Genomic DNA, 18,127 nt, shown 5'->3' on the forward strand with positions numbered 1-18,127 from the left:
TGGAGGAGCTCATCAGGTCGACCAGCATGTGTATGTGTGTATCCTGTGTGTGAGGGGATTGATAATATTTTGGATTTAGACCCAGCATCAAGAAGGTAAGTAAGATGGGCAAGAGGGAGCCTTATGTGTTTCTCCATTTACAGATTGCAAGATCTGCGGTCTCTGGTGTTTCCAAGTGTTTTAAGGCAGCTGTTTGCAAAGCCCGATGTCCCAGCCAAAGAGCTTTTCTAGTATCTTTGGTCCCAGCTCAAGGCAGTGCCGACATGAGCTTAACAGTTGATTCACTGCAGTACAGTCTGAGCCAAAGATCCGCTATAAGATCTTTGGTCTGAGCTCTGAGTTAAATCGGAATTGAGCAAGTGGGGGAAGACCAAGGGGACGGATCAAGCGGACACGATCAAAGATCGATCACGTCGGCGACGAGGAGCAAGCTCCGTGGGACGTGAACCCGGCTCATTCCTTCCTTCCTTCCTTCCTCCGCAGCCAGCTCCAGCTCCACCCGCCAAGAGAGCGGCCATCCCTCGCCGTGAGTGCGCAGGCGCGGAAACCGCCGCTCGCCCCGCCCGCGCGGGGTCTGACGTCACCGCCCGGGTGCAGGGTCTCGCGAGGCCGTCGTCACCAACGCGCCCGCGAGCGACCGCCGGTTATTTTTTTTCAAAGCGCAGGGCGGTGAACGGCGAACGGTGAACGGGGCTGCAGGGGAAGGTAAGGAGAATCTGTGTCCATAGCGCATATCCTTCCTGTATTGGAGGCCTGCAGACATGCAGATACACGCCTAACCAAAACACTATGTAGCTGCATTATGACTTCCTGATTCTTATACTCCATGTGTAGGAAGGAACTGCAGATGCTTGTTTGAAGATAGACACAAAAAGCTGAAGTAACTCAGCGGGACAGGCAGCAGGACAGGCAGCATCACTGGAGAGAAGGAATGAGTAACGTTTGGACATGAACCGTCACCCATTCCTTCTCTTTTATACTCAATGCCCGGCCAGGCTTTAGGAGAGCTCCCACTCACCATCAACACCGCTTATGCTTAAAGTGAACGACTGTGTGATCACTGAGGACCAGGCGGAAGCAGAAGCTCTTGCAAACCAATTTCAACACGTTTTCACCCGGGAAGATGTGGAGCCTTCATCATTTCCAGTCCTACCGCCCAGCCCGTATGCTGATATGCCTGCTATTAAAATTGAGGTTGAAGGTGTCAAGAAGTTATTGCTCAACATCAATACCACAAAAGCAATTGGACCAGATCAGATACAGAATCAAGCCCTCAAGATTACAGCCGAGGAATTGGCTCCAGTTTTGCAGTTCATTTTCCAACAATCGCTTCACTCGGGTGATGTTCCGCTGGATTGGAGGAAGGCTAACATCACTCCTCTCTTTAAGAAGGGTTCAACCACCAACCCAGCGAATTATCGTCCTGTTTCATTAACAAGTACTTGCTGCAAATTGCTGGAGCATTTAATTGATAGTAATCTGATGCGACACGTGAGCAAACATAACATTCTTGCTGACAACCAACATGCATTTAGGAGGCATAGATCATGCGAGTCTCAGCTTATCCTGACGACAAATAACCTGGCCAAGCACCTTGATAGTAACGTCATCACGGATTTAGTTGTGCTGGACTCTTCTAAAGCATTTGATGTCATCCCACACCAGAGACTGCTTCGGAAGCTTGACTTTCATGGTATTCGGTCCAACATGAAACGATGGATTTCCAGTTTCCTGACAAAGCGTCTTCAGTGTGTGTGTGTGTGAACGGAAAGAGCTCCAATTGGCATCCAGTGTTGAATGGTACACCTCAGGGCACAGTACTTGGCCCACACCTATTTTTGCTTTACATAAATGACATCTTTGGAAAAAGTCGCAAGTACAACCAGACTTTTCGCTGATGATTGTTTACTGTACTGTCCAATTAAGTCAGCTGATGATGAAGATGCTCTCCAAAAGGATCTTAATACTATGGTTGAGTAGTCACAACAATGGGGCATGCAGTTCAACCCTTCCAAATGTGAAACTATGCGTGTCACCAGAAAGAGGAATCCAGGCGAAACACCTTACAATATACTTGGTACCACCCTTGAAGAATCCAAACAAACCAAGTATCTTGGCATCAAATTGCAGAATGATCTGCGTTGGAATGGTCAGACTCATCATGCAACGGTGAAAGCAACAGGTGTCCTAAACTTCCTGCGGTGCAACTTTCATAATTGTTCAACTTCTGTCAAGGAGAAGCTATACTTCACCCTCGTTAGACTTCATTTGGACTACGCAGTTGCAGCATGGGACCCATACACAAATAAAAACATTTCTTCCATCGAACATGTCCAAAGACAGGCAGCTCGATTTGTTACTAACACCTATGATAGAGAAGCGAGTGTCACCAAACTTCTGAATTCTCCAAGACAGACGTGAAGCTCAACGTTTGACCTGTTTTTACAAAATGTTAAATGGTGAGCTCGACATACACTACAAGACCTATACCAAACCCAAACTAATTAGGAGCAGACGAGGGCATTCGATCCAATTTGTGATCCCAGCTACAAAGACAGATGTATACAGCAATTTGTTCTTCCCCCGCACAATTAAAGCATGGAATAATTTCAGTTCTCTTAATTTTTAAGAAAGTTATGGGCTTTTGACTGTTCTCGATCACTGGACTGATCCCCCCCATCCACGTTATTACAGAATTCATTTTAACGGCAAATCAATGCTCTTAATATGGAGTATCAGTACTGTAGTTATTTATTGAGCAACATTCACAACTGTACGTTGGATTTATCCAAGGTTTACTTCTACAGTCGGTCATATACATCACAAATTTGGTCAGGAGATATTTCAGTTGAAATTTTAATATTAATTCTGAAGTGGGAATGATAGAAACAGCGTTTATCAATCATTTTTATTTAATCTGGTGCATACCAACTGGGTATCTTTGTTGCTATTCACAACACGTACATCTAATCTGAATGTCCCATAATGTGGCGTTTTGACACCTTTAAACATATTACCAAAAGAACATTAGCTGCAGTTATGTCCTTTGGCCATCTCTTGCCAGTTAGTGTAATGTTTAACCTCTTAGATGGGTATAGTCGGTTTTAACAGCTATTATCATAAAATGCCTTAAGAAATTTCCTTGCAACCTGTATATTTTGTTATGGATAAATTATGTGGGAAGCGAGAGTGTTTCTGTGCCAATAGCAATAACGACCCATGCTATGGCCATGTCATGGTAATTGTCGGTCCTTCACAGAAAACATGCTTGCATCAATCTGTAGTGTGCATGGTTAAGTATATATGTTACCATGGTCCAGGATTTATTGACACAGGTTGATCATACGCTGAATAATCCAACCACATTTTTCTTTGGAAGTGGTAAGAACTAATAAAAATTACATTAATTGCAATGTGTAAAAAGAGTTGAGATATTGTATTATAATTTTGCTGCATGTCATTGTGGTATATATCATGTCTTGATCGGTGAATATGTTTAGTTTGTGAGTTATTTCAAGCAGAAATAATATGTGAATGGTGACAAAAGTGCTGGAGAAACTCAGTGGATATGGCAGCATCTATGGAGCGAAGGAAATAGGCAACGTTTCGGGCCGAAACCCTTCTTCAGACTGATGGGTTTCGGCCTGAAACGTTGCCTATTTCCTTCGCTCCATAGATGCTGCTGCACCCGCTGAGTTTCTCCAGCACTTTTGTCTACCTTCGATTTTCCAGCATCTGCAGCTCCTTCTTGAACATATTATGTGAATGCTTTATTGAGCATAATTCCGACTGGTAACTACGCATTTCGTCCGAGCACATTATCGCACGCGTCATGCAAACCGTCTTAAATGACCACCTAAATTGTCATTTGGCAACCTAAAAAGCTGTCAAGGTTGCCCGGCTGGCACCAGGGAAAAAAAATTAAGTGAGAGCCCTGCATGTCCAAATCATTTATATAAATCACAAACATATCTATGATATGTATCATATATATGAGGTCCCAGCACAGATCCCTGCGGTATTCCACTGGTCACAGACCTTCAGCAAGAATATTGTCCTTCTGCCACAGCCCTTTGCTTCTATCGGTGAGCCAGTTCTGTATCCGTATGACCAAGTCACTGTTCAGTAGGACCTGTGCAGTCATAGACAAAAGGTGCAGGAGTAGGCCATTCGGCCCTTCGAGCCAGCACCGCCATTCAATGTGATCATGGCTGATCATCCCCAATCAGTATCCCGTTCCTGTCTTCTCCCCATATCCTCGGACTCCGCAATTTTTAAGAGCCCTATCTAGCTCTCTCTTGAAGGCATCCAGAGAACCCGCCACCACCGACAGAGAATTCCACAGACTCACCACTGTATGTGAGAAAAAGTGTTTCTTCGATTCCGTTCTAATTGGCTTACTCCTTATTCTTAAACTGTGGCCCCTGGTTCTGGACTCCCCCAACATCGGGAACATGTTTCCTGCCTCTATCCTCTCATCCTTCTAAACTCCAGAGTGTACAAGCCCAGCTGCTCCATTCTCTCAGCATATGACAGTCCCGTCATCCTGGGAATTAATCTTGTAAACCTACGCTGCACTCCCTCAATAGCAAGAATGTCCTTCCTCTAATTAGGGGACCAAAACTGCACACAATACTCCAGGTGTGGTCTCACTAGGGCTCTGTACAACTGCAGAAGGACCTCTTTGCTCCTATATTGTTATAAAGACCAAAATGCCATTCACTTTCTTCACTACCTGCTGTACCTGCATGCTTAGTTTCATAGACTGATGTACAAGGACCCCCAGATCCCGTTGTACTTAACGTTTTCGCAACTTGACACCATTTAGACAATAATCTGCCTTCCTGTTTTTGCTACCAAAGTGGATAACCTCACATTTATCCGCATTAAACTTAATCTGCCATGCATCTGCCCACTCCCCCAACCTGGCCAAGTCACCCTGCATCCTCCTCACAGTTCACACTGCCACCCACCTTTGTGTCATCTGCAAATTTGCTAATGTTACTTTGAATCCCTTCATCCCTTCATTTGATGTATATTGTAAATAGCTGCGGTCCCAGCACCGAGCCTTGTGGTACCCCACTAGTCACGGTCCGCCATTCTGAAAGGGACCAGTAAATCCCTACTCTTTGTTTCCTGTCTGCCAACCACTTCTCTACCTCCCCAATACCATGTGCCCTAATTTTGCCCACTAATCTCCTATGCGGGACCTTATCAAATGCTTTCTGAAAGTCCAGGTACACTACATCCACTGGCTCTCCCTTGTCCATTTTCCTAGTTACATCTTCAAAAATTCCAGAAGAATAGTCAAGCATGATTTCCCCTTCGTAAATCCATGCTGACTCGGACCGATCCTGTTACTGCTATCCAAATGTTCGCCTATCTCATCTTTTATAATTGACTCCAGCATCTTCCCCACCACCGATGTCAGGCTAACTGGTCTATAATTCCCTGTTTTCTCTCCCCCGCCTTTGTCCCAGGTAATCACTCTGACACTTCTGCTGATTCTGTGGTCACAGATTGTTACACATGGCCTTACCCCGTTCCCTTTTATTATTCCCAGTTCAGTTTAGTTTAAAGATGCGGCACGGAAGCAGGCCCTTTGACCCACCAAGTCCGCACCGACCTGTGAACCCTGCACATTGACATTACCCTACACACACTAGTGACAATTTAACATTTATACCAAGCCAATTAACCTACAAGCCTGTATGTCTTTGGAGTGTGGGCGGAAACTGAAGATCTTGGAGAAAATCCATGCAGGCCTTGGGGATAATATACAAACTCTGTACAGACAAACACCTGTAGTCAGGATCGAATCTGGGACTCCAGCGCTGTAAGGCAGTAGCTCTACCGCTACATCACCATGCCATTCATTGCTCTGTTGTATGACCATAGCAATTAGGGAAGGAATAGGATTTTGTCACTTAAGGCTGATCTCTACTTGTGGTTTTCACTCCCTCTTAATCAAATATTATATTATCTGCTTCTGTCTTAAAGATGTTTAAACACTCTACTTCCACGATTCTTTGAGAAATGCTTGAAACAGTGGCTCTCTGAAAGTACAGGTACTTCTGCACTAAGATGTGTTTTCATATCGCAAATTGGATATAATGCTGTTGATGATTAGGTAATACCGTTTATATTATGTGGGCCCAATTGATTATATTGTGATTATTGTGTAAGAAAAATCCAAATAGATTTTATACGTAGATTGGGCAAGAAGAAAGTTGACCAAGTGCTTTGATAAGGAGCATACTGATGTGCCTTCCCGAGCCCCCATTCGCTGTGATGGTATTTCAGTCTCAGTCACAGAGGCCGACGTCAGAAAATCCTTCAGAGGGGTGAACCCCCGAAAAGCACCTGGACCTGATGGTATACCCGGTCGTGTTCTAAAAACCTGTGCGGACCAACTGGCTGGAGTTTTTACGGACATTTTCACTTCTGAGGTCTGAGGTCCGCACCTGCTTTAAGAGGGCATCAATTATACCAGTGCACAAGAAGAGTAAGGTGACGTGCCTCAATGACTATCAACCAGTGGCACTAATGCCGGTGGTGATGATGTGCTTTGAGAGGTTGATCATGAAGCAAATCAACTCCTACCTCGACAAAAACCTGGACCCACTGCAGTTCGCTTACCGCCACAACAGATCAACGGTGGATGTGATCTCGCTGGCCCTTCACTCCGCTCTGGACCACCTGGAGAACAAAAACTCATATGTCAGGCTGTTAATCCGGTAGGCGGCGCGGCTCTGGCCAGCAGCGGCCTCTGCGGCCTGTCCGCGTTTTTATTATTTTTTTGTCTGTGTTTTTATGTAGTGTTTGTTATTTTATGTTGGGGTTGTGTGTGTGGGGGTGGGAGGGGGGGGGAAACTTTTTGAATCTCTCCCTGCACTGAGACCCGACCTTTTCTCGTCGGGTCTCAGTCGTCGTTGAGGCCGTAACGAGGAGCGGCCTCCAACAGGAAGAGACCGGGGACTCAGGTGTCGACTCACCTCACCGTCGCGGAGCTGGCCGGGTCCGGAGCGGTGGAGGAGCGCTGCTGCTGCTGGTGCTGTGCTGTTGCTGCTGCTGCTGGTGCTGTTGCTGCTGCTGCTGGTGCTGTTGCTGCTGCTGCTGCTGCTGCTGCCGGAGAGTCGGAGGCTCTCTACAGGTCTGTGGACGACGGCGCCGAGCCCACGGCTCCCTGGGGGGAGACCGCTTTTCGGGGCTTCTGCGGCGGCGACTTCTCCCGCCCGAGTTGCGGGGTCGAAGAGCTCCTGGAGCGGGGCCTGACACCGCTGCCCCGCGCGGCTGGAATGGCCGCGGACTCTGCGAGCGCACACCGGGGGCACCAACACCAAGACCCGGTGTGCGACCTCGCACCACCCGGCGTGGCTTTAATGGCCGCGGGACAATCGCCATTGCCAGCCGGGGGCTATGACTTTGACTCTGACATCGGGGGGGGGGAGAGTGCAGTGGAGAGATACGTTTATTTGGCCTCCATCACAGTTATGTGATGGATGTTTATGTTAAATGTAATTATGTTGTGTCTGGGGTCTATTTGTGTGTTATGTATGGCTGCAGAAACGGCATTTCGTTTGGACCTCCAGGGGTCCAAATGACAAATAAATTGATTCTGATTCTGATTCTGATTATTCATCGATTACAGCTCGGCATTTAGCACAATCATCCCCTCCAAGCTGGTTACCAAACTCGCAGAACTGGGTCTCTGCGCATCCCTCTGCAATTGGATCCTCGACTTCCTCATTCACAGTGCACAGTCTGTTCGTATTGGTGGAAATGTGTCAGCCTCGATAACAATCAACACGGGAGCACCTCAAGGCTGCGTGCTCAGCCCCCTGCTGTACTCACTCTATACTCATGACTGCGTAGCCAGTCACAGTGCGAACTCCATCATCAAGTTCGCTGACGACGCCACTGTTGTGGGACGTATCACTGATGGGGGTGAGTCAGAGTACAGAAGAGAGATCGAGCAACTGTCCATATGATGCCAGCGCAATAACCTGGCCCTCAACACCAGCAAAACCAAGGAACTGATTGTGGACTTTGGAAGGAGTAGGAGGGGGACCCACAGCCCCATCTATATCAATGGGTCGATGGTTGAAAGGGTCAAATTCCTAGGCGTGCACATCTCTGAAGATCTCTCCTGGTCCGAGAACACTAATGCAATTATCAAGAAGCTCATCAGCGCCTCTACTTCCTGAGAAGATTACGGAGAGTCGGTTTGTCAAGGCTCTCTCTCTAACTTCTTCAGGTGCACAGTAGAGAGCATGCTGACCGGTTGCATTGTGGCTTGGTTCGGCAATTTGAGCGCCCTGGAGAGGAAAAGACTACAAAAAGTAGTAAACACTGCCCAGTCCATCATCGGCTCTGACCTTCCTTCCATCGAGGGGATTTATCGCAGTCGCTGCCTCAAAAAGGCTGGCAGCATCATCAAAGACCCACACCATCCTGGCCACACACTCATCTCCCTGCTACTATCAGGTAGAAGGTACAGGAGCCTGAAGACTGCAACAACCAGGTTCAAGAATAGCTACTTCCCCACAGCCATCAAGCTATTAAACCTGGCTCGGACAAAACTCTTGATTATTGATAACCCATTTTCTGTTATTTGCACTTTGTTATTTATGCATGTGGTGTATATATTTATATTATGGTATATGGACACACTTATCTGTTTTGTAGTAAATGCCTACTATGTTCTGTGTGCTGAAGCAAAGCAAGAATTTCATTGTCCTATACAGGGACACATGGCAATAAACTCACTTGAACTTGACCGGGCTCTCGCAACTTTTTTTCTCTGTTGCCAGCCAGGCAACCTAGGCAGCTTTTTAGGTTGCCAAATGACAGTTTAGGTGGTCATTTAATATGGCTTGCATGACACGTGCGATAATGTGCTTGGATAAAATGCGTAGTTACCAGTCGGAATTATGGTCAATGAAGCATTCACATATTATTTCTGCTTCAAATAAAGTGACAAACTAAACATATTCACCAATCAGGACATGATATATAACACAATGACATGCAGCAAATTACAATACAGTATCTCATCTCTTTTTACACATTGCAATGAATGCAATTTCTATTATTTCTTTCCACTTCCAAACAAAAATCTGGTTGGATTATTCAGCGTATGATCAACCTCGGTGAGACAAAGTGCAGGCTTGGCGATCGCTTCGCACAACACCTCCACTCAGTTCACAATAACCAACCTGATCTCCCGGTGGCTCAGCACGTCAACTCCTCCTCCCATTCCGAATCCGACCTTTCTGTCCTGGGCCTCCTCCATGGCCAGAGTGAGGCCCACCAAATTGGAGGAACAGCACCTCATATTTTGCTTGAGCAGTTTACACCTCAGCGGCATGAACATTGGCCTCTCCAATTTCAGGTAGTCCTTGCTTTCTCTCTCCTTCCCCTCCCATTTCTAGCTCCCCCACAAGCCTACTGTCTCCGCCTCTTCCTTTCTTTTTCCCGCCCCCCCCCCCCCCCCCCCCACCCACATCAGTCTGAAGAAGGGTCTCGACCTGAAATGTCGCCTATATCCTTCGCTCCATAGATGCTGCCTCACCCGCTGATTTTCTCCAGCTTTGTCGACCAACGGGATCCCACCACTGGCCACATCTTCCCATCTCCTCCCCTGTCGGCTTTCCGCAGAGACCGCTCCCTCCGTCACTCCCTGGTCATTTTGGCCCTTCCCACCCAAACAACGCCCTCTTCTGGCACTTTCCCTTGCAACTGCAGGAAATGCCACACTTGTCACTTTACCTCCCCCCTTGACTCCATTCAAGGACCCAAGCAGTTTTTCCAGGTGAGGCAGCGGTTCACCTGCACCTCATCTATTGCATCCACTCCTCTAGGTGTCAGCTGCTCTACATCGGTGAGACCAATCGTAGGCTTGGCGATCGCTTCACCCAACACCCTCACTCGGTTCGCAATAACCAACCTGATCTCCCGGTGGCTCAGCACTTCAATTCCCCCTCCCATTCCGAATACGACCTTTCTGTCCTGGGCCTCCTCCAGGGCCAGAGAGAGGCCCACCATAAATTGGAGAAGCAGCACCTCATATTTCGCTTGGGCAGTTTACATCCCAGCGGTATGAACATTGACCTCCAATTTCAGGTAGTCCCTTCTTTCTCCTCCGCTTCCCAGCTCTCCCTCAGCCCACTGTCTCCGCCTCTTCCTTTCTTCTTCCCGCCCCCCCCACCCTCACATCAGTCTGACGAAGGGTCTCGATCCGAAACGTCGCCTATTTCCTTTGCGCCATAGATGCTGCCTCACTCGCTGAGTTTCTCCAGCATTTTTGTCTACCACCCATTCACCCTTAACCATATAATAACCATATAACAATTACAGCACGGAAACAGGCCATCTCGACCCTTCTAGTCCGTGCCGAACATGTATTCTCCCCCTAGTCCCATATACCTTCTTCAGACTGATGTCAGGGGAGTGGGTGGGACAGAGATAGAATGTAGTCGGAGACAGTAAGACTGGTGGGAGAACTGGGAAGGGGAGGGGGTGGAGAGAGAGGGAAAGCAAGGGCTATTTGAAGTTAGAGAAGTCAATGTTCATACCACTGGTGTGTAAATGTTCTTTCCTACACATTTAGTCCGCTAATTCTTTCATACACATTTTGTCCACTAGTTCTTTCCTACACATTTAGTCTGCTAGTTCTTTCCTACACATTTGTCCGCTAATTCTTTCATACACATTTTGTCTGCTAGTTCTTTCCTACACACTTTGTCCGCTAATTCTTTCATACACATTTTGTCCACTAGTTCTTTCCGACACATTTTGTCCGCTAGTTCTTTCCGACACATTTTGTCCACTAGTTCTTTTCTACACAGATCATTGTATGACTTTGATTTCGTACTTTGAGGCACGTAGCAAGGAATATCAGTGCACTTTAAATTTCATTTAGTGATCATCTGTGTTAATTGGTGTCTACTGTAAGTTGTACGCTAGTATTAACATGAAATTATTCTCGTAATGGATGGCATGTGGACATACTTGGAAGATGTCAATACGAAAGAATTGCTATATTTAAGAGGGAGTTTGATGTGGCCCTTGTGGCTAAAGGGATCAGGGGGTATGGAGAGAAGGCAGGTACAGGATACTGAGTTGGATGATCAGCCATGATCATATTGAATGGTGGTGCAGGCTCGAAGGGACTAATGGCCTACTCCTGCACCTATTTTCTATGTCCCTAATTACATTATCACAATTTTAATGTGTTATTGAATATTCTTCATGTTTTTGACATTTACAGTTTTGGGCTGTGCCTAATCTCATGTTTGGGTGTTGACTCGTTTTGTTTTGTTCTTGACAGGAACATTATGCCAGCTTTTCGACAGGTTGGAGAAAAGCAACTTCCCAATGAGATACTTTACATGGTATGGTCCCCTAAACGGGATCTCATTGCACTTGCTAACAAAACCGGAGAGGTAAAAGTGATCTTTGTGTTATTATTCTACCAAAATAATAATTCATGAATATGGTATGAATGTAATTATGTTTGAATTAAATTGTCAATGTTTATATTAATCGATCACAAAACTAAATTGTAAATTAAGAGAAGTAATCATTGTTGGGGAAGTTAACCATTTTTTAAACCATGGTAAATTGTAGCAATGTTACAAAATTTTGAGATTTTGAAATCATCTGCAATTTATCCCATCAGACAAAGCATAAAAAGAAGTTTAATTTGACACCTAATTCACTTTCATATCTCAAGTATTAAAACAGTTGTGGCCATTTCCATACTCGGAAATTAGCATCTTGTTCCCTATTGATTTTCTATGGACATAACAAAAAAGCTGTGATCGTGGTCAGTCAAAAGCCCATAACTTTCTTAAAAATTAAGAGAACTGAATTAAATTTTCAGTTATCATAGATTGAAGCATTCTGAAACAAATATAAAACAATCTTACTTGGATGACCTGAAATTAAATCATATAATTAGTTAGTTACCTAATTGTAGTTAATTACAAAATTGGCCATTGTGACGGAAATAGTAATAAACAACCAGACTCCATTGAAAATTCAAAAATGTGGTATTCTCAAGATAAGAACTTTAATATTATTGTATAATATGCTGTAAGTCCGTTATGGATAGGTAAATAAATTACAATTTCTAGCAAAAGACCAAGTCTTTATGGAGAAGATCAGCTGCTAGCTGGTACATTGGCATATCATAATCAGTAGCATCATCATACTCCTCAGATTGCAACAAATAAGCAACTCTGTACACGTTGTTTTTCCTCAACTTTTCAATTTTGGCATTGTAAACTACAAGTTTATGATCTTCAAACCACGCATGACATGCCTTTCTGTCCACTACTTTCCCATTAAGAATGTCCTGTAGATCATCACATTTGGAGTAGTCCAAATTTGGATAATCTCTGCGAATGCTGTTTAAATCAGTCTCTTTCAATTTTTTTCCTAGTTTTTTCCTCTCTTTCGTGTCTCGAGCATGCTCCTTGCCTTTCTGTCGCTTGATGATTTCTGCTCTCAATTCCTTCTGTTTTTTCTTCCGTGTGTTCCTCTGCACTCTCCCTCATGTCACTGCCTTACAGAGCACCTCCTCCCTACGATGTTCCTCGAGATTATCAAGGTAATTGACTGTTTTATTCTTGCAGGCCCGCATCCTACATGACAAATAACACACGGTGGCATTGGGAGATTTCTCTTTCGATGAACTAAACATCCCCATTAGCTCCTCAATGTTGTGTGATCTTGCTGATGCAGTCTCCTCCTTCAGTTTCTCAGTTACATCAAGTTCAAAGTATTTACTATACTGCCTCTTCAACACAGTGATGACAGCTTGAAGACAGCTCCTCATCTTTGAACTGAACTGTGGATGTACTGGTAGCTCCCAAAGCTTTTTCAATGTGGCATCAAGATGTACCTCCTCACCGAAGAAATCTTCCCTTGCCAATATCAATTTCTCTGGATTTTCTGTGGCTTCCTTTAGAGCAGCAATCACCCTTTAACCACTTTGATGCCATCAACATGGTTGATCTGATTCTGGCTTGAAGTGTAGAAGCACTTCATCCAAGGCCCAGTCAGATATTTGCCAAGTAAGCCCAATATCTGAAGTTCTACTTTTGCTTCTGCCTGGGTGAAGTCATGGAGGATGGCGCTTTTCAACCCCCCACAGGATGTTCCGCTATTCAGCAGTGCAACAAAGTCATCATAATGTTCTATTAGCTTGCCACTAATATGAAACAGTATGTGCAATCTGTTGCCACGGTACCGTGGGAGGACACCTCAGGGGATGTTCCTGTCATCTAAAAATGCGACAAATCCTTTTGGGTCCCCTTTTCATTTTTATAACGAAGCTTGCTCATCTGTAGAATGGCATTTACTGCTAGACAGTCTTTCCCAAACAAGAATTGTCCTCCGGTTGTTTCTGCATTTTTAGGGCTGAGCAAACTGATGTAGCAATGGAGTCAAGAGGATGTAAGTGGCAGTAGAGCTCGTTCAAATATTTACCCCACTCACTACTCACAATTCTAATAGCAGCATGTGTTTGAAAAGTTGGCGATTATATTTTGTCTGGTTTCTTGATAATTTGCTTGCTGATTGAAATATGTGTAGGTTTTACACAAATTGTCAATTGTTTCACAAATATGTTGTGCATAGTCCTCAGCAGTCCCACCAGCCAATTCCTCGACTGCTGCAGAGAGACATTTGTTTGTGGTGGTGAAATGAACGCCGTTAATGTGGGTCTCTTCCTGGGTGGTTGCGTCAAAACCCACAGTCAAACCCTTTGTTGCAAGGAGCATCTCTGCTGTTTGCAACTCAGCAATAGCCCCCAATTCTCGGGCCATAACTTCAACTGCACTGCGTTGAGGAACATAATCCAGATGAAGTCCACTCCGCTTGTAGAACTGGCTTATCAGGATTGGAATGTTTGCTGTGGGAGTTTTGTTTACAATACAGTCAAACACATGCATCCTTATTGTTGAGGAGTAAGTTTTCTGGCCCACCTTTGCCTTGACAATACTGGCAGCCTGCAGAGTTTCGATTGTTTCTTTGAGGACAAGATTGTCAAATTCGAGGCGTCTCACATCCTCTTCCCTGTCCTTTAAATTTTCTTGACATTTTCTGAGCTGTTGAATTGAAACAATTTTCCTCTTTTTCGTACTGCCACGAAACATCAGCAATTGTCTGTGTGCTTTTTTAAGTTTTAAAAACTCTGCCTTGGTGTTGGAGAGCTCTCGTGCCAAAGTATTATCATGTAATTTGGTTTTGAATTCCTAAATCTTTCTGTCCTTTAAATCTATTTGCTTTTGCTTTCTCTTTAAGGCTTGATTAACTGTACGTTTGGGAGTTTTCAACCGTGCCCTAAATTCACTGATCTTTGTGTGATACTTTGTTGAAAGAGCAGCCCTGGATTTGGACACAAACTTTAGTCTTTTCTTCAATTTCTGTTTCCCTGGTGAAAGACTTAGAAATTCTCTGCTACATCTTGTTGAAACACCAGATGTTGATGGCATTGGTTCAGGTGAGACAGCAGCTGTCGTTGGCGTTGCTAGATTCAGTGGAGGATGCAGACTATGACTGTCATTGCCCATGTCCTCAGTGTCTTGAAATATGGGCACTTGGCTTTCAGCAGATGTCAAGGATTCAGGATCTTGAGCACCAGGCGGTGGAATGTCATCTAAAGAAATGTGTTGACTGCCTTCTTGAAGTTTAAAAGTTTCATCACAAATTTCCATAAATGCTCCAAATTCCTTGAGATTGGTGAGTTTTTTAAACTTAAGCAAAGTCCGGTTAACGAGAGCCTGCACTCTTAACTTAACAGCAGCACATGAGTAGCCTTTTGCATCTGACAAAGAGAAGTGTGAACTCAGCAATTTCTCTGTTTCAGGCAGACGTTTTCCAAATGAGGTAAACAAGTACAGGTGTCACAACCTTTTATCCGAAAGCCTTGGGACCCGACACTTGTCGGATTTCGGACATTTTCGGACTTCACGAATGAACTCTTTAGCTAGCCTAGGAAGGTAGCGCGGATTGAAAAGTCTTTGCATTTCCTCTTTTTGGAGACATCGTTTACAATGTAACTCAAAAAAACACTGAACAGCATTAGTTTGGAGGGATTTTTATTTGGTGTTTTGGAAAAAGGTAGAAATGGGAAACTTTAACGCTTAAACCCCTAGTGGTCGACGACAAAAAGTATCGCGGAGCTGGGGGCTCAAGTATGCAGATGATGGGCGGCGCCGATTGGCCTCCGACAGCGGCAACTCTACCCCTGGCTGCTGGCGCTCCAAACTCCAGCGCGGCACGCGGTCGGATGCCCTTAGTCCCAGCTCCGCGGAATGTTGGGGAGAAGGCGTCTCAGCGCCCTGGAGCTTACCGCACGGCGACCCGGTAAGGCATTGCCCGCTCCCCGCTGGTATCCCAGCGCTGCGACGCCGCCAACTCCCAACATTGGGCAGGCGTCCGGCCACGGGCAGCGCTGGATTTGGAGCGCCTCGCAGCCAGGGGTAGAGTTGCCGGGGTCGGAGCTACAACCGGCGCCGCCCACAGCCCCAGCTGGGAGTTGGCGGCCACAGCGCTGCGGAGCTTACTGCACCGGTGAAGAAGGTAAGGCCATTGTCCGCCTCAGATCCTGGTGAACTTCTCCGCACCAGGTAGGGGACTACTGCATCACAATATGGTTTGGCCCTTCACCCCCCCCCCCCCCCCCTCACATAAAAGCCCTCCAACCTAACTGACTAACATTTAAGCAATGATTTACAGATGTTTAAGTGTCTCCCCGGTCTCCGGGGAGGAGGCAGCCGCTATAGTAGTACAGACCTGGGTTGACCGTGGGTCGTTTCGGGTCAAGTTTGACGCCAAACGCGAGCTTTGGTGTGCAGACGACATCCTGGAAAAAATGGCCGGTTTTCGGAGTTTTTCGGTTTCCGGAACACCGGATAAAAGGTTGTGCACCTGTACAAGATGTGTCCATTTTTAAGATCCCTCAGACTCGGGTATGACAGAGAACTTCACTTCAAGTTGAACTCTAGCTATGCCTGGCTGGGCTTTTGGATTGACAATTTTGCATTTCTTCTTTGGAGACATCTGTTTACAATGTAAATAAAAAAAACACTGAACAGCATTAACAGAAACAAGTTATTATTTGCAGTTTTAGAAAAAAAGGTAGAAATGATAAAGTTAAACGCTAAAACAAATAGTAAATACTCAAAAAGAAAATCATGTTTCATCAAAATTCAATTACTAGATCTAAACATCTATCAATTTCTTAAGGAAAGATTAACATTTTAAATAGCCTAAGTGTCCAAAGAACATTCACAAATAATTCACAATAAAACATGATTTTTAAATCTCATTTACATTAATTTATAGGCCAAATGGAAGGAATTTAGTGTACAATTGCTGTAAATTAATCATTTAAATCAGCTTTCGACTGGGATCCTATGGAACGCGCTGGTTTAGAACGTTCACATTGCGGTAAATTTGTGCCCCAAATGCCCAGAAAAATACTGCGGGATTTAATGGGCCCCAAATTAGCTACTCGCAACATTAAACTTTGTATAAAAGGATCTTAAGAAGCCCTTTTTAATGTAAAAATAAACAACCTACCTTCCGTTGTCCGCTGTATGAGATCCGTCCCGTTGTCGGCGGTCGCGGGTTTAGAGGATAATTTTTAAACTACTATAATAATCAAATAAACCCGTAAAATGTAAAAATATCTCCAGCGAAAGAATCTCCCAGCAATTTTTCGTCACCAACTAACTAGGCTGAACAACCTCGATTTGAACGCCTAGGGAAAATCGCGTTTTAAACCCGCCCCCCTCTAAACGGCGCCAAAATCGCACACACGGGCTGGGACAGATCTGCAGCGACGCTTATGGTAGGTTTTGCAACATACCTATAAATTGACAATTATAATTCACAATTGTTCTTTCTTAGGTAAGTTGCATGATTTGTTACTTTTTAACAATAGGATCGTTGTACTGGAAATAATGTTTTACTTTACCATTTGGGTGAAGCCGCATTATAATTAATCAATTTTTTGATTGATGCTGAGTGAACACATACTCAGTTAAGGAATTTGGCAATTTGGAAAGTGCTTCTCACTTTGAATCCCCGAATCAACGACCGATTGTTTTGTCTTGCACAAAATATCATTAATAAAAGACACCAACAACAATTATAAAGTTACAGAGGCTAACACAATGAGAAACCACACATTTGCATCAAAGTATTTTTTATGCATTAGGTGCGCTGTTTTAGTTGAAATTTAGTTGTTTTTTCCCAAATTAATAATGAATTTGATCACTGTCTATTCCACTATTAACTTTGAATGTTATAAAATAGCATAAACAGATTAGCATGATATTATTTTTCTGTGGCAGCAAAGCATTTTTTAAAAATCAAATTCTGTCGAAAAATATTCAGGTATGAAGCATCTTATAAACTGATGGGTGGAATTTCAGGATTCTGAGATATAATTGCTATCTTTTTAATTTACATCATTTTAGTGATTATTAAGTGCAGAGAGCTTGAGCGTTATATTGGTGTAATTAACAAATAGTTTATTCTAGTTTTCCAGACAATGTGATATTTAAGTAAAATTAGAAGACAAATATTGCAATTGTGACGTCAGCTGATAGACAGACCACTTACGGTCGAACCCTCGTCAGTTGCTACGAGGGCTGTCACGTGACGTCATGGGTTAATGGGATTGTCCTGCTACATAAACATATCTCACCTTGAGATCAGCCCAGTCAACAGGTAGCTGAGCTCGAGACAGCACCCTTCGCTCAGCTACGGCAGCAATGACAAATAAGTTAGTGGACCAAACTTGTATGTAACACCTGAATAAAGCAACTGTTTATTCACCACGTTTGGTGTCGCTACATTGGTGACCCCGACTATCCAAATTGACGGCCGCCAATCTGTCCCGCATGACTTGCCCTGAGCTGACCACCGGGGCTGAGAGACCGCGGCTGCCGCTGCACCCCCACCAGCTGCTGCCCACCGTAGCTGAGAAGCCGCGGCTGCCGACGCTCCCCCACCAGCTGCTGCTCACCTGGGCCGAGACCGCGGCTGTCGCTGCTCCCCCGCCAGCTGCTGCTCACTGGAGCTGAGAGGCCGTGGCTGCCGTCGC

General features: G+C 44.8%; 1 protein-coding gene across 3 annotated transcripts in view; it reads left to right on the forward strand.

Moving 5' to 3' along the window:
- The first annotated feature begins 582 nt into the window (after positions 1 to 582).
- anapc4 (anaphase promoting complex subunit 4) overlaps positions 583 to 18,127 on the forward strand; it is a 116,529-nt gene continuing 98,984 nt past the window's right edge. For 2 of the 3 annotated variants that reach the window (XM_055638015.1, XM_055638034.1), the window contains exons 1-2: positions 583 to 705; positions 11,333 to 11,447. In XM_055638015.1, the coding sequence (XP_055493990.1) occupies positions 11,340 to 11,447 (108 nt within the window). In that variant the 5' untranslated portion in view covers positions 583 to 705; positions 11,333 to 11,339. Of the gene's footprint in view, positions 709 to 11,330; positions 11,448 to 18,127 lie in introns of all 3 variants that reach the window. The other variant, XM_055638025.1, reaches the window with a different exon arrangement.

This window comes from Leucoraja erinacea, chromosome 1 (genome assembly GCF_028641065.1).
Source record: "Leucoraja erinacea ecotype New England chromosome 1, Leri_hhj_1, whole genome shotgun sequence".
NCBI classification, from domain to species: Eukaryota; Metazoa; Chordata; class Chondrichthyes; order Rajiformes; family Rajidae; genus Leucoraja; species Leucoraja erinaceus.